The sequence below is a fragment of the Rutidosis leptorrhynchoides genome, chromosome 4 (genome assembly GCF_046630445.1).
Source record: "Rutidosis leptorrhynchoides isolate AG116_Rl617_1_P2 chromosome 4, CSIRO_AGI_Rlap_v1, whole genome shotgun sequence".
Taxonomy (NCBI): Eukaryota; Viridiplantae; Streptophyta; class Magnoliopsida; order Asterales; family Asteraceae; genus Rutidosis; species Rutidosis leptorrhynchoides.
The window spans coordinates 89,723,696-89,749,207 of record NC_092336.1 but is presented as its reverse complement, the minus strand read 5'-3'; the positions used below and the strand labels follow the sequence as shown (position 1 = coordinate 89,749,207).

The 25,512-nt window shown below is 34.9% G+C and overlaps 1 protein-coding gene across 1 annotated transcript; it reads left to right on the top strand.

The window, feature by feature from the left end:
- The first annotated feature begins 22,024 nt into the window (after window positions 1–22,024).
- Window positions 22,025–24,052, top strand: LOC139840798 (probable (S)-N-methylcoclaurine 3'-hydroxylase isozyme 2). The gene is made up of 2 exons (XM_071831043.1): window positions 22,025–22,924; window positions 23,441–24,052. The coding sequence occupies exons 1-2, from the start codon at window positions 22,025–22,027 to the stop codon at window positions 24,050–24,052; spliced, it is 1,512 nt and encodes a 503-aa protein (XP_071687144.1).
- The last annotated feature ends 1,460 nt before the right edge of the window (window positions 24,053–25,512 follow it).

Sequence of the window (25,512 nt, the reverse complement as noted above, 5' to 3'; positions counted from 1 at the left end):
ATGTTAAAATTTTGCACGCTTATGTGGATTCAAAGCTAGTATGCAGTCAAGTCAGCGGAGATTTCGAAGCGCATGACATAGCCATGCAGCAATATCTATCGCTTGTTCACAACCTCGCTGACCAGTTTGAAGCTTTTCAAATCTCCCACGTAATGCGGGGGCAAAATAAGAAAGCGGATGCGCTAAGCAAACTGGCTGCCTTGGCTTTTGATCATATGGGGAAGAAAGTTCTAATAGAAGAACTCAATGCGAAATCCATTGTTATGATGCCTTTAGTGGCACCAGTCGAGGAATCAAGCTCAACATGGATGACGCCCATCGTGGCTTTTCTGCGGGATGGCACTTCTCCTGCAGATTCCGCTGATGCAAAGAAAGTCCGCGTTAAGGCACCGCTGTATGCCCTTGAGGGTAACGTCCTATATCGAAAGAATTATTTGGGACCGCACTTAAGGTGCATTGGCCCGAAAGAGGCGGAGGAAGTTGTACGCGAGGTGCATGAGGGTGCATGCGCACTCCATTCGGGGCACAGGTCCATTGTGTCAAAAATAATGCGGCTAGGATATTATTGGCCCACCATGTACGCGGATACTGCGCGCATAGTTAAGCAATGTGAATCATGCCAAATACATGCACCTATTAGCAGAGCACCTGCGCATCCAATGATACCAGTCTCCTCACCGTGGCCATTCTGCAAATGGGCAATCGACATAGTCGGACCATTCCCAAAAGGCCGAGGAAACATCAAATTCTTGATTGTTGCAATCGACTATTTCACAAAGTGGGTCGAAGCGAGACCGCTGCCAGCAATCTCAGGAAAAAGGGTTCGAAATTTTGTATGGGAAGACATCGTCTGTCGATTTGGTATACCAAACGAAATTGTTAGCGATAACGGTACGCAGTTCGCGGGTGACCCTTTCCGCAGCTGGTGCGCGGAGCTTAATATTAAGCAAACTTTTACATCTGTCGCGCATCCGCAGGCGAATGGCCAGTGCGAAGTCACCAACCGGGATATAGTAGCTGGAATCAAAGCTAGGTTGGGTCATGGTCGCGTTGGTTGGGTGGATGAACTACCGAAGGTTTTATGGGCGCATAGAACAACACCCAAAGCAAGCACTGGTGAGACCCCGTTCAGTTTGGTCTATGGATCAGAAGCTGTTGTACCCGCAGAAATTGGGGTACCAACGTTCCGCATACAAAATTTTGATGAGCAAAATAACTCTGAAGCTTTGCGGGAAAATCTTAATTTACTGGAGGAGCGCAGACTCTCTGCGGCTGTCAATGAAGCAAATAACAAGCAAAAAATCGCAAAGTACTATAATAAGCGTGTGCGTTCGCGCTCTTACAAGTGCGGTAACTTGGTTTGGCGTCAAAACGACGCAAGTCATGCGGAGGATACTGGGAAGCTGGGCCCCCGTTGGGAAGGTCCATACAGGGTAGCGAAGGCAAACAATACCGGGGCGTACCATCTCGAGACACTAGATGGAAAACCTGTTAAACGCACTTGGCATGCGACGTTATTGAAAAAATGTTATATGTAGCTAGGTGGACCTGATCACTCCAGTTTATTGTAGCACATTATTTTTTCTATGTATTTTTCGTCCGTTTGGATGTGTCGCGGTTGTAATTGTGATTAATGCCAATTAAATATTTACTCGCGCATACTTTTGTTGTTTAAATCTTTTTTGTATGCGGTTCCTGCCTACTTAAGGGGTGTCCTCTAGCCCCCGTGCGGCAGAAGCCTGTTTGGTTACAAGGCTAGACGTTAACGGCAGGCAAAGGGAATTGGTTTTCCCCTAGCCAAGCGCCACGCAGACTAGATGGCTGCAAAGTCGACTTAAAAAATTACAAGCATTGGTTTGCTTGTGCGTAATTACTCTCGCATTGGTTTGCGTGAGGAACTCAAAGCATAAAAACATTGGCTTGTTTTTAGTTGCGTTGCTTACCATACAGCTATAGTGCACCTCTAGTACATGACAAAGCGATAACGCAGTAGCTTTCGAGTCTAAATTATTAAAGGGTAATTGTTAAAGTATTGTTTTATTTTACGCAGTAATACCCGCATACGCATGAGTTTTGGTTAACTATGCGCATGGGCATGCGGTTCACATTTTGTTTTGATTCGCGATATATAAACAAATAAACACACTACGCATGCATATCAGGAATATATATACATCAAATTAAGTTGTTACATAAGAGGTAATTGTTTGTAACGCCTGCCCAACACGGGACTTAGGGCTGCAAAAATACAAATACCTGCCTAAGCATAGGACTTACGGCGCAACCCAACACTAATAATCCTCCTTTAAAAACCCATCGATGGACATGTTCGGGTCCGCAGCGAATGCGTTGATTAGGGGGATAGGGATGGACTTGATGGCTTCTTCCGCCTCCATTAACGCTGCAGCCGTTCCCTCTTTTAGCTTCTTTTGAACGATGTCGGAGAACGGCGGTGTTAGACCGCAAGCTTGGATTACCTCCTGCACAGCCTTGTTGATCTCATGGTCCCTGACCGCATCAACGTAGGCATTGAACTTGTCGGACACAGGCTCTGAGTCCATCACCTTTTGCGCAATGGTAGGGAGTGCGGTGCGCAGCTTCGCTAGATCCGCCTCTGCCAGCTCGCGGTTGGTAACCGCGTCATCCCTTTCCCTCGTAACTTTCTCAAGCTCCGAACGCAAACGTTCTGCATCCCCCTTCGCCTGCTCAACCGCACCAACCAGCTCACGGCTCTTTTTTCTTTCCTCAATCAGCGCGGCTTTGGTTTCATTCGCGGTCGACTCAACCGCCTTGCGCGCTTCCTCAGCAGCATCCCTATCCTTCTTGACCTGATCTACACCCGCCTGCAGAAGTCCCAGCTCTACCTCTTTGCGCAAAGCTAGCTGGTATATGCTGGAAGAGCGGCGGGCCTGATCCGCAAACATGCCGAAAAATACAAGGCCGTTTTGAATAAAGGCATTGTGTGCCTGGTTAAACGGTAGAGCGGCCAGTTGCTCGCGGAATTCGTCCGGAAAGATTTGCTGCAGGAACGCAGACTGCTCTGCGGCATTTTCTGCGGAAGACTGTGTGAGTTGGCTGAGGTTGGCAACGCGGAAGCTACCTTGCGGAGGAGTTGGTGTGGAATCGGAATCCACGTGTATTGTCTTATCCTTTGATGTGGCGGTAGCTTGGAGATCTGGGTTGACCCGCTGGGTGGACGGCTGCGTCTCCTCCACATGCTCTGCATATCAGTAAATAGTTATAACGTGAACTTTATTCTGCGGTGAAGACGCAAGAAATGGGCGCTTACCAGTGATGGGGGGAAGTAGTTCTGCGGAGCGTGGCTCGATTGGAACAAAGTTATCGTTCCGCATGTCCTCCCTTTGTTTGGGAGTCATCTTCTTCTTCTTCTGCTGAGCCGCAGAGGTCTCAGCTGCTTTGCGTTTGTTGCCGGATGCCGCCGGCGATTGCTCCACGTTTTCGCTAGTTTTCTCCTGCTCTAGCTGTACGTTCATATCTTGCTTGCGGAAGGAGATCCGCGCAATCTCTTCTGCAGTCAGCACCTTCTTCATCCTCATTTCTGCAAAGATACGCGCATGCGTTAGATAATATACATACAAAAACAGTTTAGTACGCGATTATACTATTCCTACCCTTTCCATCCGGTCCGACTATGGCTGGGCGCACATCCTCCCATGGCCAGTGTGCGGATATCTTCCCTAGCCGCAGCATTACGTTCCCATATGATCGATGCACTAGCTGTGCGTTTGCACACTCCGCTAATAGTTTCCTTTCATCCTCATCCAGGGCGGGGGTCTTGTTTACATCCTTCTCCACCTTCTCGAACCATATCAACGTTTGCGGGAAGTTTGCACTCACCACAGTTTGGTCGACGAAAAAGAATGTCTCTTTCCAATTCCCCGCATTCGATTTTGGGGTCTTGGTGAAGTTTTGACGAGCGAAGAAGGTGAACCACGATTTGTGGTGGTGAGCTAGTCGGTATAAATGGCAAAACACCTTCACCAGGGGCACTTTCTTGAGTGCAACGCACCACATCTCGAACAAGACTATTTTTCCTATAGCGTAAGGGTGTAACTGACCTAATTCGACCTTAAAATGATCTAGCACGCCCAGGAAGAAATCAGTGGGAGGAAACCTAAAGTTGCCATGCTTAAAAGCATGTTCGTAAATAGCCACCTTTTTCTCCGGTGGCTCGTGGGCTCGCTGATTAGACAAAGGGGGCACCGGATTGTACTTGGCTAAGGGAGGATACTGTTTCACTAAGTAATCTATGTGCTTCTGCTCTATAACAGACTCTACGCTATCTACATACGTCTCGTTAGCTTTAGTCATTTTCTAGGAGTAATCGGATGAATACTAACCTTTAAATGGTGGCCGGAATGTTCGATTTTTGATCGGAATTCAAATTGGCAGCGTAACGAGGAAGCTTGAAGCAGGGAAGTGGAAATGAGCTGCGAAATGGAGTATTTATAGGGCAGATTGGATGGAGTGGTGTGATCGTGGCTGTACACGTGTTATGCAATCGACGGCCAGCAATTTATTTGTGCGCGTGGATGCCAGTTGGGTATGATTACATGTGCGCGCGTGGTTGGCACGCGCCTGACACACTGCCACTTTATGTCATGTCCGCCGAATGGGCTTCTGCGATTGTGACAGGCATTTAATGGCATCGAGGCGCACGCGGAATATTAAATGCGAGCCGTTTTCTTGTTTTTTCTTTCGCTTAATAGTTTGATATCATACGCCTCGCGTCATATAACATCAAACTGGGGGGACATAATGATACCGCAACCCGCAGGCGCACCGCGAATGTATGCGGACAATCACTATTGTGCGTATGCGTGTTCTTGTGTGCGGTATGCGGCGTGCGTATGCCTTTGTTCCCGGTACGGCGGTTGCTTAGCTGTCAAGTAAATATCTTTTCCATAATTATATCCGTGATTCGGGGGAGTCAGTTATGGATGAGATTATCATGATCTGGGACGGTTCTAGAATTAGGGTTTGCCTATAAATACAAACTCTAATCATCGTTTACCGGACACAGCACATTACGTAACCATCGCATACGATACACATTACGTAAAACAGCATCATTCAGCATCTTTTCAAGGTTAACAGGTTAGTCTTTTGTAAGCTAGTACCTACGACCTTATTTGGGGCCTTCCGATCAGCGACCGCTATCGAAGGTGGACTTAATCACTTGGCCACCCCGCCGACATCATCATGTCGGCCAGGGTTATTCACGGTAGCCGGACCGGAGAGCCACGTTCTAAGATCCTTAAACCCCTCTTTACGTATTGAGCAGGCATATTAAACCCCTCGGTTAAAATATGCATGATCATTCACATAATCATTATTTAACCGGTTTAGTCGGTAGCAAGTCATTTTTGTTTACATTTGTTTACATTGATACACTTTTCACAAGTTTGTATGCGACAGTAGGATGCAAATGAGTTTATGGGCGACATCGTGACATTTGTGTAAGTATATAGCCAATTGTTGGCTTTAACCCAAAAATAAACTTAAGTAAAAGTTGCGTGTATGGTATTAACCTTACATCAAACGAGTTAAGCTCGCTAGCTTCTTGGTTCGGGTGCTCGGAGGGATTCTTCCCCTTTAATTATCTCGGTCTTCAATTGGTAAAAACCTTAAAAACCATAAGAGTTGGCAACCCATTGTTGATAAATTCGAAAACATTTAACGGATTAGAAAGCGCAATCCATTTCTTTTGGGGGTAGGCTCACACTAATCAAGTCGGTTTTGAGTAGCCTACCTTTATATTACATTTCGTTTCTCAATGCCCTGACCCGTGTCATTAAGGATTTAGAAAGCTTGCGTCGTTATTTTTATTTTTTTTTGGGGGGGGGGGGAGGATCCTTTGACCAAAGGAAAATGGCTTGGGTATTGGAAACAAATATTGTTGCGTTACGACCACGGGGGTTTAAATGTCGGTTCTTTTAAATTTAAAATCTTGTTTTACTCACCAAATGGTGGTGGCGTTTTCTCACTTTAAATAATTCCTTTTGGACTAGGGTTATCAAAAGTATTTATGGGAAAAACGGGGGATTATGTTGCATACCATCTTCCTCCAATCTTAACCTTAAAAAAATTTCGGGTCTAACTTGGCATAGTATTATTAATGTGGAACACACCCTAACTAAGTTAGGGTGTGATATCTCTAATGCGTTTGTTAAGATTATAGGTCAAGGCAAGGAGACAAGCTTTTGGGACGACGTTTGGTGCGGCGAGGGTCCACTTAAAACTGCTTATCCACGACTTTATCGCCTCGAGACTGATAAGAGTTGCTTTTTGGCAGACCGTTTGAAACGAGAATCTGACCCATCCTCAGCAGTAATTGGCAGCAAGAACCGAAATGGAGGACTGGGTCGGAATTAGCCTGTTTATCGACAATACTACGCGACTTTATTCCTTCAGGTAAAAGTTCTGATACATGGATTTCAGAAACTCTAAAACAACGGAATATACACCACCAATTCTTGATGACATCTCGGCTGCTGGTCGAATTACTCTCGAACTGACGCCCTTAAATCATATGTTGCCTCAAAAAATTGCTATTTTTATTTGACGTGCGATCAAAAACAAATTGCCTGTAAGAAGCGAGCTCGACAAGCGTGTCATCGACTTACATTCAACTAGATGCCCGGTATGCGATGACGATATCGAAACACTCCATCACATTCTTTTCAGGTGTAAAGTAGCCTCGAAAGTATGGGAAAAAAAATCCGAAAATGGTGGAACATTGATCATTTAAGGATAAACAACCTCCCGGACCTAGCAAAAGCATCCAATCCTTCCTTCACCTCCCCTATCGAAGCTTTCATTTGGCAAACGGTGATTTGGGTATCGAGTTAACTTCTTTGGAAATATAGGAACGACCATGTCTTCAAAAATAACACTTTTAGTCCGCCAAAAATCATCTCCGAGATCCAAGTAAAATGTTTTGAATGGATAAATTGTCGTGGGAAAAATATGAGTCTAAAATGGTTATCTTGGCTAACCAACCCGCTTCTTTCTATCCGTAATGCATCCTCAAAAGTAGGAATTGACTAATTTTGTAGGTTTTTTCGCTTGCTTCTCTTAATCCTGTGGCTAAGGGGTTAAGTGGATAGGCGCAAATAGCTTTGTTGCCGCTTAGACGGCACTGCTGTGATGACCCGAGAATTTCCGATCAAATTTAAACTTTAACCTTTATATGTTCCCGACACAATAAGCAAAGTCTGTAATGTTGAAGTCTTAAAAACTTTGAACTGTGTTCATGTATACATTTGACCTTTGACTAATCCCGAAGACTCACGAACAATTGTTGTTAATATATATATATATATATATATATATATATATATATATATATATATATATATATATATGTATATGTATAAATTAATCAGTGGAATTAAATATGTAAAGTAAAATATAATAAAGTTATTATTAAATGAATCTATATATATAAATATATATGAATTTTATGTAGAATTATATTGTGTAAATTATAATATATATAAAATTTATAAATGATAAAGAATTAACAAAAGTTGTTATAGAATATATGATATAATTAATAAATTATATTATATTAAATTAAATTACAAGTTTGAATATAATGGTCATAATCATTATTAATAAGAATATTATATCATTTTATTATCATTATTATTAATTAAATTTATTAAAATTATCATTATCATATTACAATTTACCATTTATTATTACTTTTAATAATAATATCAATATTAGTGATAATAAAATTATTTAAATATATAATCTAAGAATACGAATTTAATATATATAGATTAATATAGTATCATCATTATTAACATGATAATTATTAATAATATTAGTATTATTTTATAAACAATATTATTGTTATACAATTTATAGTAATTGTTATCATTATCATTACTATTATATTATTATAGATTTGTATTATTATTATTATAATATTAAAAGTATTATTATTATAATTATATTTATTAATAAGATAAAATATAATAAAAAAAATAATAATAAATAAATAAATATATAAAATTAAGTGTTATATAAAAAAATAATAATAACTAAATAAATATATAAAATTAAGTGTTATATAAACACAGGAATAAATACAGATATATTAAGAAGACAGTATAATATTTTTTTAATGATATTACCGCCTATTATTATTAATAAATCATTATTTATAAATTTATTAACATTATATATAAAGTAAGTAATAATATAAAGTGTTAAAAATTCGTTATCAGACTTTATCTGCTTTTGTTGCCATCTGAATTTTTGTTATATGTCAACTTCAGCTCACAGACAGGATCCACGAATTTGTACAAATTGATTCCAAGCTTTTTTAAACTTATCTGATTAAGTTAGAAGTCTCTTTCAAATTTTTTTTAATTATTTCCTGCTTAAATATTTCTGTCGACCAAGTTGCTACAAATCAAGCCATCCCAGTTGACAAATAATACCAAGGAACTTCATTTATCAATTACAATTTACAGAAATCATTAACATTTGTTTTATTTCAGATTAAACAGAAAAAAAGGGGAAGAACCCTGACTTTTTACTCTCTTCTTGTTCCATTTTCTAAAAACCTTGATTTCGATTGAAATTTCAAATTGTGTAAATGCAAAGTTGTTATAAATCTTTCATTTAAACTATCTGTAAAATTCTAGACTTCAATTCTTAAAAACGAGTACGAATTTACGAGTCAAACTTTAAAAACAAAAAGTCAAATAATTTGTTCATAGTGAAATTCGAAGTGGTTTTGAAATTTCTGGAGCAATTGATGGTTCATAAAGTTCCTAGGAACGATTTAGAAACTTTTTCATGTTAGAATCATTATCTAAAATGACTTAGATTTTAAAATTTGTGTTTGAGAGCATCATCGACGGGTTATGCTGATACAGAGTGTATTTTTTTTCCCTATTATTAATTCAATTCAGTTAGGTTACAAATCCTTTTGGTTCCGTTTGATAATCCTAAAACCCAGTAACTAAATCATTATTGAATGAGTTTGATCCTGTTCGAATTATGGTGATGAAGATGAAGAAAATCAAACAGATAATAATAACATATTATAATAAATTTGGTTCAGTATAAATCAGGAAAAACGGAAGTAGCAGAATGGTTAAGTGGGGTTGTTGGTATACGGGAGGTCTCGGGTTCAAGCCCGGTCCAGGGTAATTCTTTTTAAACAAAGCCTTCTCAAGGGTATACACAATTTCTCTTATTTTATTATTATTATTATTAGTTATCAAGGTTATAATTATGATTATAAATTGTTAATGTTACTAGTGTTATTATTATTAAAAGTATTACTAATAATATTAGTATTATCATTATAATTATTTGTATCACCATTATAATTATTATTATAAGTATTATCATTATTATTATGATTATGATTATTATTATTATTATCATTATTAAGGAAACAATATAACCTAAGATATTTATCATTAAAATTAGTATTATTACCATACTTAAAATTATTACTATCATAAGAATTATTTTTAAGGTTATCATTATTAGTAATACTAGCATAACTATCATTAATATAAGTATTACTACTAATATTATAATTAGGGTTATGAATCGATGTTATAGAAACTTTAGTTATTGTGTTAGAAATTAAACATGAAGATTTTATTATTATTATTATTAACAAAAGTATTATTAATAAGATTACCACTAGAAATAAGATTGTTATAATTATTATCATAATTATTAAGTATTAGGTATTATTATCAAAATTATTATTTTCATTACCATTACTATTAAATTATTCACTTTATTAAAAATTACTATTATTATCATTATTATGAGATTTATTATCAAAACTATCATTAATATTATTAGTTATAGAATTATTAATACTATTATCATTAACATTAATATTAATACTATCATTATTATTATTGTTATCATTTAAAATATTATTCTAAAATACTACTTTAACAAATAAATGATATTTATATAAGAATATATTTAATACATATAACATCACAAAATTTAATATTTTAATGTACAAAATGAATATATGAAACATATATATATTATCAATATAAAAAGGACATAACTAATAAATTTATATATACATTTATTCGATTACAACTATGTATATTAATATATATTTGAATAATATAGGTTCGTGAATCTGAGGCCAACCCTGCATTGTTCAATATAGTCATATGTATTTTTACTACAAAATACAATACGGTGAGTTTCATTTGCCCTTTTTACTCTTTACGTTTTTGGGCTGAGAATACATGCAAATGCTTTATTAACTGTTTTACAATAATTATATGCGTGAGTTTCATTTGCTCCTTTTACTCATTACATTTTTGGGCTGAGAATACATGCACTGTTTTAATAACTGTTTTACAATATTTATAAGCGTGAGTTTCATTTACCTTTTTATCCTTTATATTTTTGGGCTGAGAATACATGCGCAATTTTTATAAATGTTTTTACGAAATAGACACAAGTAATCAAACTACATTATATGGTTGAATGATCGAAATCGAATATGCCCCTTTTTATTAAGTCTGGTAATCTAAGAATTAGGGAACAGAAACCCTAATTGACGCGAATCCTAAAGATAGATCTATCGGGCCCAACAAGCCCCATCCAAAGTACCGGATGCTTTAGTACTTCGAAATTTATATCATGTCCGAAGGAGGATCCCGGAATGATGGGGATATTCTTATATGCATATTGTGAATGTCGGTTACCAGGTGTTCAATCCATATGAATGATATTTTTGTCTCTATGCATGGGACGTATGTTTATGAGAAATGGAAATATGAAATCTTGTGGTCTATTAAAATTATGAAATAATTATTTATGATAAACCAATGAACTCACCAACCTTTTGGTTGACACTTGAAAGCATGTTTATTCTCAGGTACGAAAGAAATCTTCCGCTGTGCATTTGCTCATATTAGAGATATTACTTGGAGTCATTCATGACATATTTCAAAAGGCGTTGCATTCGAGTCTTTGAGTTCATCAAGATTATTATTAAGTCAATTATATTTTGATATATTATGAAATGCTATACATGCCTGTCAACTGTCGATGTAATAAAAGTTTGTCTTTTAAAAACGAATGCAATGTTTGTAAAATGTATCATATAGAGGTCAAGTACCTCGCGATGTAATCAACTATTGTGAATCGTTTATAATCAATGTGGACTTTGTCCGGATGGATTAGGACGGGTCATCACAGTTGGTATCAGAGCAGAGGTCTTAGTGAACCAGGTCTGCATTAGTGTGTCTAACTGATAAGTCGTTAGGAGGCATTAGTGAGTCTGGACTTCGACCGTGTCTGCATGTCAAAAGTATTGCTTATCCTTTCTAGTCAGAAATCATCTGCTTATCATCCCTAGGAAATTACCTGCTTATCATTCTTAGTCTAGACACATCTTACTGCAATGATTGCATGAATAGTATATAGACAAAATTCGTATCTTATCGTATCTACTAATTCATATCTTAGCGTATCTGTTATTGTTATCTTTGCCTGACAGCTTCCGTAGATTCCTCCGTAACTTATGAGATTTTAGTATTATATATGCATATGTAAATTATGTATTGCAGGATACTAATCTACATCCTATAATCTATTTCTTATCGAAAATCCTTCATCTGATCGTACGAGATGAATCCTTCAACTAGTTCGAGTCCCTCGGATTCCGACATCTATTCTGATAGTTATCCCGACAGTTATTCCGAATGGATAGTCATCTAAGCTCCGGAAGCAACGTCACCAGAATGAATCAACCAGTCATCCATCCCCAATTCATCTGATGGATTCGTAGTCGACTTAATCAATAGAGACGCGAAGAAGGCGATCCTTCTCACCAACCGAATTTACTTTTTGACGATGAACCTGAAACACTTATCAGCGAACCAGTCCGAAACACCATATTTACCCTCATTTCCAGGATATCTCGCAATGATTATATGATATCCAAAATCCCCAACCTTATTCATTCGCTCGTTCCTACCGACAATCATCCCGGAATAATATAATAAGTCAATGAGCTTCGGGCCCGAGTTGTAGTCTTAGAAAATATGGTGCAAAACGTATGTAACGACCCGTCAAAATCGCTATTGACGCGGCACGTTAATCATTGATTCCACAGTGAGGTTTTGACCTCTATATGATACGTTTTGATAAAATATTGCATTCATTAAAATAAGTGACTTTCTAAACATGTGGGCGAGTGCTTAGGTATAAGCAAAACCCCGAAATACATAAGTCTTTAATTTACAGGTTGACATCACAGTCCAATTATTTATTACACAACGCAGTTTTATTTTGAATGCAATAAACTTTGTACAAAGCATGAGAGACTCCATGCAGGCAACAAGCACATCACAGCGGAAGCATTCTAAGGACCTGAGAATAAAACATGCTAAAAAGTCAACACGAATGTTGGTGAGTTATAGGTTTAATTGCTCGAGTCATAAACATATATAAAGATAGACCACAAGATTTCATCAAAAGTTTATCAATAGATTCTACGTAACAGAGCACCCTGGTAACTAAACTTAACGCTATAGTGATAATTACCCCATTCGTTTTAATACACACAAACCAACGTGTCTTAAACTCAAATAACATACGTTCGTTAAAAGGCTAGCGCTCTAGCTCGGACGGGGATGTCAAGCCCTATGGATCCATATACAATTATTCGCGCCCACCAGTCCATATCCTATGTACTGGCAGCTACTAGTTACCAAAGCTAAGGGATTTCCGGTTTAACTCAGTGTAGAATTTAGTATGTACTTGTGTCTTATCGCGTTTAAAATAAATTGCATGTATTCTCAGCCCAAAAATATTTAAAGTATTTAAAAAGGGATCTATAACTCACAGTTCAATATTGAGACTCAATATTGTTGGCAAATTGCGTAGACGTAATGTGATGACCCGAAAATTTTTGACCAAATTTAAACTTAATCTTTGTATGATTAACATTTCTGACACGATAAGCAAAGTCTGTAAAACTGAATCTCAAAATTTTTGAACTACTTTTATATATTTAAATACCCTTCGGTTATTTTCGACGATTCGCGAACAATTATATGTAAATAGATACATATATACTATAACTTGAAAAGGTAACAATGTATTAATTATTTGATACCGTACATTAAACTTATTGGTTTAAATATCTATTTGAATATATATGATAAGTTGAAATATTTATTATTAAAATTTATTTATAAATAACTTCCAATGTGTATATAAAAACTGATTTATGTATATTAAAAAGATATATACATATATATAATTTCAAGTTATTTAGTAAACGATAGTAACATTTTCAAATTGCTACAGTACCCAAAATGCTACAGTGTTTTCGAAAATCACTATTTGCTACAGTGAAATTGACTTTGCTACAGTGAATTGCTACAGTAAAAAATGACTTTACGGTAACTTTGCTACAGTGGTATAGTTTATGGATGATTTAAGACTATATTTTGATAAAGGTACGATTCACGAAACGTAAAGTACAAGTTTTCTCAGTATACGATAGGACGTTCGAAAAATCGAAACCGGGACATAAGTCGAGTGACGACGTACGACTTATCGAAACGAAAATTACAAGTCAACTATGCACGTGAATATAATATATTATATATATAATTAATATAAATTATATATAATATATATTATTTTTAAAATATGTCGACAAGCTTGATGACAAACAATATGTGAGCTGGAAGGGGAGGCCATGCGATCGCATGGCCACAGGCCTTCAAACCCATGCGATCGCATGGCAGTGTTTGTCAGGCCACATCTATAAATTCCAGTGTTTTCGCTCGATTAAAATCACACACATACACAAATATATATACTCAGTAATATTATTTATTTATTATTATTATTATTATTATTATTATTATTATTATTATTATTATTATTATTATTATTATTATTATTATTATTATTATTAATAAGATTATTATTAATCGTATTATTTTTTTATTATTAGTGTTATTATTTTTGCGATACAAAAATAATAATGTACATAAAATATTACGACGGAGTGCTGTCCAAGTAATTTACAAAACGAGTTTCCGAGCGAGCTAGAGTTAAGGAAAATATGGGTTATTGCCAAGGAAATTATGGGTAATGTTCGGGGGTATTTTTGTGAATCAAACCTCGTGTTTATCATCTTCGATGCGTCTACGTGCTTTCCTGCAATATTGTATATCAATATAAAACTGTGAGTTTCATTTGCTCCCTTTTTAATTGCTTTTACAATATACATTTTTGGGCTGAGAATACATGCAATTTATTTTAAACGGGTGCTTTAGTACTTCGAAATTTATATCATGCCGAAGGAGGATCCCAGAATGATGAGGATATTCTTATATGCATATTGTGAATGTCGGTTACCAGGTGTTCAATCCATATGAATGATATTTTTGTCTCTATGCATGGGACGTATGTTTATGAGAAATGGAAATATGAAATCTTGTGGTCTATTAAAATTATGAAATAATTATTTATGATAAACCAATGAACTCACCGACCTTTTGGTTGACACTTGAAAGCATGCTTATTCTCAGGTACGAAAGAAATCTTCCGCTGTGCATTTGCTCATATTAGAGATATTACTTGGAGTCATTCATGACATATTTCAAAAGACGTTGCATTCGAGTTTTTGAGTTCATCAAGATTATTATTAAGTCAATTATATTTTGATATATTATGAAATTCTATACATGCCTGTCAACTGTCGATGTAACGAAAGTTTTTCTTTTAAAAACGAATGCAATGTTTGTAAAATGTATCATATAGAGGTCAAGTACCTCGCGATGTAATCAACTATTGTGAATCGTTTATAATCAATGTGGACTTTGTCCGGATGGATTAGGACGGGTCATCACAACTGCCGTTTCATTTCCTATCCGGCTTGAATTTTCAAGTTGTTCGTTTTTCATAGCGGTTTTGAGAATTACAAGTGTTTTCCTACATTTAGAATAATTTTCGGGTTTTTGGTTAATTCATATACATGGTATATAGATATTTTGTTGTATAGGTTAGTCGAGTTTCGTCGAGTCTTTGTATGTAAGCCTTAAGGCATTGATGTTTTATTCTCTTGTGTTTTTAATAGAAGTTTGGCTTTAAAAAAAATATATATGTAAGTTAAAAAGTAAAGTGTAAATTTATAAAATAAACAAAATGTATGTATAATAATGACATTTATTAAAGGGTAATGATTTATACACAATCAACTTTTATCCATAAACAACCAAATGACCAATTATAATTTAAAATATTGTACTGTACAATACTATAAAACATGTTTAGTTGTAAATGGATAAAATTTAGTTGTCTATAAATCACTTCCCTTTATTAAACTATATACTGTTATAATATATAAATATATATATATATATATATATATATATATATATATATATATATATATATATATATATATATATATATATATATATATATATATATATAAATGGATAGTCAATTATTGATACACAAAAGTAATATTATTGTATTACCTAAACTTATGATATTTTTGTTATAAATAGCCATGAATGCAAGCATTAAACTTGCACCATTTCTCACACTTACAAAGTGTTTCTTTCTTTCTCTCCATTATCATCTTTGTTCTTACACTTCATTATTAGTATTCTTAATGAAGAATCAAATCACTAAAGGTAGTTATAAGCCTACTGAATTATAACATCAAGAATCAAACCACTAAAGGTAGTTATAAGCCTACTGAATTATAACACGTTATCAGCACGATAATCTTAATACTAATTATGGTTGGCTCTGCCACCTAAATGATATATGGTCGGTTATACCACCTGAATAATATATGGTCGACACTGTCGTCTAATTATCATTTATGTTACTAACATTTATATTTCAATTATCTAACATTTATATGGCCGACACTGTCGCCTAATTATCATTTATGTTACTAACATTTATATTTCTATTATCTAACATTTATATGGCCGACACTGTCGCCTAATTATCATTTATGTTTACTAATATTTATATTTATGTTATATAACATTTATTAATGATTGCTTACATATGGTCGACACTGTCACCTACTTATCATTTATGTTATATTAAATTTATGTTTAATGTTTATATACTTATGAATATAAAGTGACTATAATTTATCATGTTGTTTGTTTTAATGGAAAATGTCGAATCTGGAAAAGCTTAAATTTACTCCTTTAGAATCAACTGGAAACAACTACATGCCATTGGTTATAAAAGTAAAAATACATCTTAAATCAATAGGCATTCTTGAAGCCATAAATGAAAACAACACTTGTTCTGAAAAAGAACAAGCAACGGCATGTTGCTTTATTCATCAACATATTGATGAATGCTTACAAAATAATTATGTGACTGTAGAAGATCCCCATGTTTTATGGGAAGGTCTCAAAAGCAGATTCAATAATCAAAGAGAAATTTTACTTCCAGCTGCTATGGAACAATGGAGAACATTAAGGTTCCAAGACTTTAAGAAAGTAAATGAATATAGCTCAGCTCTGTATAATACATGTTCACAACTTAAATTCTGTGGACATGAAATAAGTGATGCAGACATGATGGAGAAAACTTTCTCCACAATGAATGCTGCAAACATCACAGTGCAAAGAAATTTGAGAATGCTAAAGTTCAAAACATATCCTGAACTTAATTCATATCTCTTAGTTGCAGAGCAAAATGATGAGCTATTAATGAAAAATCAGCAATCCCGTCCTACTGGTACACTTAAAATCCCTGAAGCAAATACTGCAAATAATTATAAACAGGGACAAGGACGCGGGCAAGGTCGTGGTTATAATAAACATCACCATCATCATGCCAAAAGCCATAACTATGGTAGAAACCATCCTTATGGTAATGGTAATGGGCGAGGACGTGGTCGTGGTCGTGGCCGTGGTGGTCAAAGAAATAATAATCCACGAAAATATAAATATCAACCACAAAACAAGCCCACTAAACAAGATGTTGAAGAAAATTCTTCTAAAAATTCTGAAGAATCTTGCTACAGATGTGGTAGAATGGGCCACTGGGCTAATACTTGCCGAACATCTAAACATCTTGTTAAGATGTATCAGGATTCACTGAAAGATAAAGAAAAGGAAGTAAACTTTGTGGATAACGTCGATCCAACAGTCACTGAGAAACCATCTGATTTATATGAAGATTTCTTGAATGTTTAAGTTGTGTGTCTTTCGAAAAATAAACAATTTAATATCGTCTGTCTTTGTCATTATGTTTGCTAAATGTTTCAGTACTATCTATTTGCGTGTAAAATATTGTGTAATATTAATGTACTCACTATTTATTTCTTATATATGAAGTTCAATATGAATTTTGCTGGAATACAACATCAATCAAGTGGTGGAGATCTCTGTATAGCAGACAGTGGAACTACACACACTATACTTAAATCCGAGGAATATTTTATTGATCTAAAACCAACGGAAGGAACTATACATACAATATCAGGACCTGCTAACTTGATAAAAGGGATAGGAAAGGCAAATTTCATACTACCAAATGGTACAAAATTTTTAATAAATGATGCCTTATTTTCTCCCAAGTCAAGCAGAAATTTATTGAGTTTCTCCGACATATACCTTAACGGGTATGATTATCAGTCAGTGACAACAGAAAATGAGAAATATTTAAGTATCACTGACAAGAATCACGTGGTTGAAAAACTGCCAAGACTTAGTTCTGGATTACATTATACACATATAAATATACCAGAAATACATATGGTAGTTAACGAAAAATATATTGATCCTGGTGTATTCAGTTTATGGCATAACAGATTAGGCCATCCAGGATCAACAATGATGAAAAGGATTATTGAATGTACTCATGGACATCCACTAAAGGATAGAAAAATCCATCATGATACAATGGTTCCATGTACATCTTGCTCTCTTGGAAAATTGATAACTAGACCCTCACCACTTAAGGTTGAGAAAGAATCACCAATGTTTCTTGAAAGAATTCAAGGTGATATATGTGGACCAATTCATCCACCATGTGGACCATTTAGATATTTCATGGTTCTAATAGACGCATCTAGCAGATGGTCTCATGTTTGTCTGTTATCAAGCCGTAATGTGGCATTTGCAAAATTTCTTGCCCAAATTATTAAATTGAGAGCTCATTTTCCTGATTACACCATTAAAAGGGTGAGACTTGATAATGCTGGTGAATTTACATCTCAAGCATTTAATGACTATTGCATGTCTATAGGAATTGTTGTTGAACATTATGTTGCTCATATGCATACACAAAATGGTTTAGCCGAGTCATTGATTAAACGTTTACAGTTAATCGCTAGACCATTGATAATGAGAACAAAACTCCCTGTATCTATATGGGGTCATGCAATTTTACATGCTGCTGCATTGATTCGCATCAGACTAAGTGCAAGTCATAAATATTCCCCCCTACAACTTGCTTTTGGTCAAGAGCCAAATATTTCCCATCTTAGAACATTTGGTTGTGCAGTGTATGTTCCAATTGCGACACCACAACGTACAAAAATGGGTCCTCAAAGGAGGTTGGGAATATATGTTGGATATGAAACATCTTCAATATTAAGGTATATTGAACCTATGACAGGTGACGTTTTTACAGCACGTTTTGCTGATTGTCATTTTAATGAAACATTGTTCCCTAGATTAGGGGGAGAAATGAAAAATAAAGAAAATGATGTTTCATGGTGTGAACCTCAATTAAAGTATCTTGATCCTCGCACAAAAGAATGCGAGACAGAAGTTCAAAAGATAATGCATATACAAGAACTTGCAAATCAATTGCCTGATGCATTTACAGATACAAAAACGGTGACAAAATCATATATACCAGCAGTAAATACTCCAGCTCGAATTGAAATTCCAAAAGCTGGCAATAACGTCACTCATGAATCTTTGCCACGTCAGAAACGTGGAAGACCAATTGGTTCAAAGGATAAAAATCCTCGAAAAAGAAAATCAGCTGATAATGAAGTAAAAGAAAGTGTTCAAGAAGAACCACAAATCAGTACTCCTACTGCAGAGGAGATTGATGATGTCAATACAGAAATTGCAATCAATTATGCATATTCAAAAATATTATGGAACCGAAATGAAATGAAAAATCTTGATGAGAAATTTTCATTTAATGTTGCATATGACATCATGAATAATGATGATGATCCAGAACCAACATCTATGGTTGAATGTCAAAATAGACATGATTGGGCTCAATGGAAAGAAGCAATACGAACTGAATTAGAATCACTCAATAAAAGAAAAGTTTTCGGATCCATCATTCTCACTCCTAAAGATGTGAAACCTGTAGGATACAGATGGATTTTTGTCCGAAAAAGAAATGAGAAAAATGAAGTTACAAGGTATAAAGCTAGACTTGTAGCTCAAGGTTTTTCTCAAAGACCGGGAATTGATTATGAAGAAACTTATTCCCCTGTTATGGATGCAATTACTTTTAGGTACTTAATCAGCCTGGCAGTTTCTAAAAATTTAGAAATGCATCTCATGGATGTTGTGACTGCTTACCTATATGGATCACTTGATAGTGATATATATATATATATATATATATATATATATATATATATATATATATATATATATATATATATATATATATATATATATATATATATATATATATATATATGAAGATACCTGAAGGATTTAAGGTACCAGAAGCATCAAATGCAAAACCCAAAGAAATGTATTCGATTAAATTACAAAGATCTTTATATGGGTTAAAACAATCGGGACGTATGTGGTATAACCGATTAAGTGATTACTTGATAAGCAAAGGGTATACAAATAACCTTACTTGCCTTGTGTTTTCATTAAGAAAACAACATCCGGATATGTGATCATAGCTGTTTATGTTGATGATCTTAACATCATAGGTACAAATAAAGAGATCTATGAAACCATTCAACTTCTAAAGAAAGAATTTGAAATGAAAGATCTCGGAAAAACCAAGTATTGCCTTGGTTTACAAATTGAACATATGCCTAATGGTTTACTTGTACATCAAACAACATATACTGAAAAGATTTTGAAACGTTTCAATATGGACAAGGCAAAACCATTAAGTACTCCTATGGTTGTTAGATCACTCAATGTTGAAACTGATCCATTTCGTCCATGTGAAGATCATGAAGATATTCTTGGACCAGAAGTACCATATCTTAGTGCAATTGGAGCTCTTATGTATCTTACAAATTGTACAAGACCTGACATTTCTTTTGCAGTTAATTTGTTGGCAAGGTTCAGCTCTGCTCCTACCAAAAGACACTGGAATGGGATCAAACACATATTTCGATACCTTCGAGGAACTACTGATTTAGGATTATTTTATTTTAACGAATCAAAACAAGATTTGGTTGGTTATGCTGATGCAGGTTATTTATCTGATCCACATAAAGCTAAATCTCAAACTGGATATGTATTCCTAAATGGAGGTACTGCAATATCATGGCGTTCTCAAAAACAAACACTTGTTGCTACATCATCAGATCATGCCGAAGTGATTGCATTACATGAAGCTACTCGGGAATGTTTTTGGTTGAGATCAATGACACAAATCATTACTGATTCTTGTGGACTAGAACGCTATAAAAGTCCAACAATTATCTATGAAGATAATGCAGCTTGCATAGCACAGATGAAAGAAGGGTATATCAAAAGTGACCGAACCAAACACATACCTCCTAGATTCTTCTCATACACTCAAAATCTCATTAAGGACAACGAGATTGAAATGAGATATGTTCAATCCAGCAAAAACTCTACTGATCTTTTCACGAAAGCACTTCCAACTGCTATTTTCAGAACACACGTTCATAACATTGGCATGAGACATGTTCAAAAGATGTAACAACCGAAGCGATGTCTACTTGAGGGGGAGTCAACTCCATGCTGCACTCTTTTTCCCTTAGCTAAAGTTTTTCCCACTGGGTTTTCTTTAGCAAGGTTTTTTAACGAGGCAGTAACTTACAGTTGATCTTCAACAAACAAAATTGCTATCCAAGGGGGAGTGTTATAATATATAAATATATATATATATATATAAATGGATAGTAAATTATTGATACACAAAAGTAATATTATTGTATTACCTAAACTTGTGATATTTTTGCTATAAATAGCCATGAATGCAAGCATTAAACTTGCACCATTTCTCACACTTACAAAGTGTTTCTTTCTTTCTCTCCATTATCATCTTTGTTCTTACACTTCATTATTAGTATTCTTAATGAAGAATCAAATCACTAAAGGTATTTATAAGCCTACTGAATTATAACATCAAGAATCAAACCACTAAAGGTAGTTATAAGCCTACTAAATTATAACATATACTCATTTGTCATTATTAAATCTAGAAGGATAGAGTATTATTTATCATTTTTAAGGCTTCGTAAATAATGTCAGAAGTTGCGGTGTTCCTTGTTTTGGACTGGAGGCCAAGTGAACTAATTAGGTTTATCTTTGGAATAATTATTAATAGTTAAATAATGCAGAAATTTCCAAATCTTCTCAAAATATGGAGTATATTACAAAACCGTGTACTACAAGTAATTTAATTAGTACGTTAATAATCGTCCGTACTTCGTACGTAGCAAGACATTTAAAAACAAAAACAAGCTGTTGAACTAGTCATACAGATTGATTAACATTTTAACATAATCATTATAAAATCACACACATGTTAATCAACAATTAAATAAAAAAGGTATGGGTAGACGTAACTGAATAATTTGACCGTAGAACTAACAAACGTAGTTTCATCATTCATGATTCATGAGTAATTAAAGAAATGTAATAGCCATGCAATTTAAGCCTATAAATATACTCGATATCCAATTCAAATATCACCATCTTCACAAACAATACAGATTAAAACCCTTAATCAAGATTATAATAATACAAATTAACATAGTTCTCTAATGGATCATATCTCAACTTTTCTTAATGATAATAATCTATCACCTCCTCTTTTAATTTTATCGACAATCATCTTCCTTTTATTCGTCTTCAAACACAATAAAAGCGCTAAAAACCTTCCACCCGGTCCACCAAAGTTGCCTATCATCGGAAACTTACTTCAAATGGGGGACAAACCTCATGTCGACACAGCAAAATTCGCCAAAAAATACGGTCCTCTCATTTCTGTCCACTTAGGAAATGAGCTAGTTGTAGTGGGTTCTTCACCAGAAGCAGCTACTGCAATTCTCAAAACTCAAGATCGTCTTCTTTCATCTCGTACGGTTCCTGCTGCATTTAAGCAAGAAGGCTTACTACCACACTCCCTCATGTGGTCGGAGTGCAATCAAACATGGAAATCGTTAAGAACACTTTGTCGAACGGAACTTTTCTCAAATAAAGCTTTAGACGCACAATCTACGTTAAAAGAGAAAAAAGTTGAACACTTGTTAGGTTTCTTGCGTAAAAAGCAAGGACAAGAGATTGACATTGAAGATGTAGTTTTCACTACATTGTTGAACACCTTAAGCTCCATTGTTTTCGGCTCTGATACGCTAGATTTCAAAGGTGAACAAGGGTCGCGGGATTGGTTTAAAGAGTCTATGCATAAAATTATCGCGTATGGAGGTCGTGTAATAGATTTTGGTTCGTTTTTTCCCGTTCTAGAAAGATTTGATCTTCATGGAACAACAAAAGGATCCGCGAAAGAGTTTGCCAAAATATTTTCGTATTGGGACGAAATGATTGAGGAACGAAGAGCTTGTGTCGAATCTTCAACATGGTCTTCGGAACAAGCTCAATCCTTCTTGGACCGGTTGCTTGAAAATAAATTCTCCAACAATCAAATCTATCAATTGGTCACGGTAATTTTTTCTATCTACTTCACTCACTACAAAAAATCATAAACTTTTCCGGACGACGTATTCGGACAGCATGTAGTTCGTGTAACCCTATCCATGACATGTCGTCGGGAATATGTCGTTTGGGATGCTTCATCGTAGAAATATTTTCGGGACGACAAATAACATGCTTCCTAAACGACGAGTGGGTCCCACATTGACTTCGTCGTGTAGGGATATATAGGAAAATTTGTTTTTCTTGTAGTGACTCCTAACTTAGAGAATTCTTTTCTTACATAAGAACAAGTTATTTTTGTTAGTTTATTTAGAGATGGTGATCTATAACTTGGGGCAGATCCAGTGCAAATCAACTGGGGTCAGCTACTCCAAACTACTGAATATTGTGTATTTATATACGAAAGTTCGACGTCTTAAGCTATTATATTGTTTTTCTAATTTTTTAACGTTTCGCCCCTTCAAATATAATTCACAAATCCTTCACTGTCTATAACTAATATAACTATATGTATTTCTTCCCAGGAATTATTTGTAGCGGGAACAAATACTACAACTTCCACGGTGGTATGGGTTATGACTGAACTTGTGAAGCATTCAAACGTGATATCAAAAATACAAGAAGAGATAAAAAGAGAAATCCATTCAGAACAAATCATCATCTCCGAATTATCTAAATTAACTTATCTTCAAGCTTGCATCAAAGAAACTTTTAGATTACATCCACCGGTGCCTCTTTTACTTCCTCACAAAGCAGCAGAGACTTGTGAGGTTATGAATTACACAATTCCGAAGAATACCAAAATATTTGTCAATCTTTGGGCAATGGGCCGAGATCCAAAGGTATGGAACGAGCCTTTATCTTTCAACCCTGAAAGATTTATTGACTCGAAGATAGATTATAAGGGCCAAGACTTTGAGTTACTACCGTTTGGATCCGGGAGGAGGATATGCCCAGGGATGCCATCGGGTATCAAGAGTGTTGAACTAATAATCGCGTCTTTAATTCGCGAATTCGATATGACTCTTCCCAATAATGCCGATGCATCAAAACTTGACATGAACGAAAAATTCGGAATTGCTATGAAAAGGGATAATCCTTTAAAACTGATATTTAAACAAAGAGAAGTGTATTAGTTTTAGTGTGCTTTTGTTTCTCACGTTATATATTTATTTCTATGTTAAGTTTATTTTACATGTAACTTGTGTATTTTCAAATTTTAATAAATAGTGTTTCTGTTTAGTGAAATTTTAATAACTTATGTGTTATCTTTTCAGCGGTTTCTTTTATTGAAAAGTACGGATTATAATATTACAACTAGATACGTGGTCCGCGCTTCGCGGCGGATATTGGTACGCCTTGTCGAAATTGACAAATAACGAATTTGAAAACACCTTACTGTTATAAAGCAAACCCGTAGAATGAGACTTCGTTCGCTCTTCGTACCAGAGATACTCCCCACAGTAGGTGCATACACAGCTGTAATTACGAATGTTTTTAAGCCAAAAAAAAAAACACCTGCACAATAAACATGATCAAAGAAAGGAATGTTTAAAATAAGAGCAATTTGAAGTTGACTACCCAAACTCGACGCAAACTTTCAATGTAAAAAAATTAGTAAATGTCATATGCATACAAACATAACAACCCAGAATAACAAAGACAAAAAATAACAGTTCTATTTATATGTATATTTGTAAATTTTGTACTTAAAAGATGAAATGATACATGTTTAATGTATCATGAGCAATATTCTGAACATCTTTTCATTTAAATTAAAGAAGGGAAGGATATAACTGCATATGAAGTCAACATTAGCATTGAAGATTAGACTAAAAGATTCGTAGTAAGTTTTTAACTGTCTATGAAAGCTAAACAGAGTAAAATGCTTAGTCAAAGCAAAAGCTAAACAAAAGAATTGGATTCAATTGAGCAGTATTTAGTAGTTCAAATAAAATAAAAATATATGCAAGTAGTGAAGTAATCGTCTACGCTGTAGCAACCAATGTTAAACAATAGTCAACTATTAGAATTATGAAATTTGTTTAAATTAAGTTTACCAATTCAGTTTCCTGGGTTTAATCTATAGTTGTAAAATCGAAACCGGTCCTACCATTTGGCTGAACGGATGTATCCCTGTTGGTTTTTACTGTTTTTTCCCTATTCCTTCTCGACATCCTAGTACTTATACTATAGTTCGAAAACATATACTGTAATTATACCATTAAAGTGACAAACACAAATGTGCAACAAAAAGCAAATATGCGACAACATACGGTATAAAACTAAATGTGTTACCGTAAAGAAGAAAAAACGGGAAACACAGTTTGAAGTGCAAATGTATCGCTGAATCCAACCTGAAAAAAGGATATACAAAGTCGGTAATGAGTATCTCTATGGATAAACTCAAACATGTTTAAATGAAGTAAAACATATGTTGATAGTTACCCACTTCAACAACTTCACACATATTGGTAGTTCTACCTTCATAGAAATCCAAATACACATATACAAATACATAAAACCGGAAAGGTAGCGTCACAAATATCGTCCTGCATAACAACAGTAGACAATAAATACAAACTCATTTCTTTCT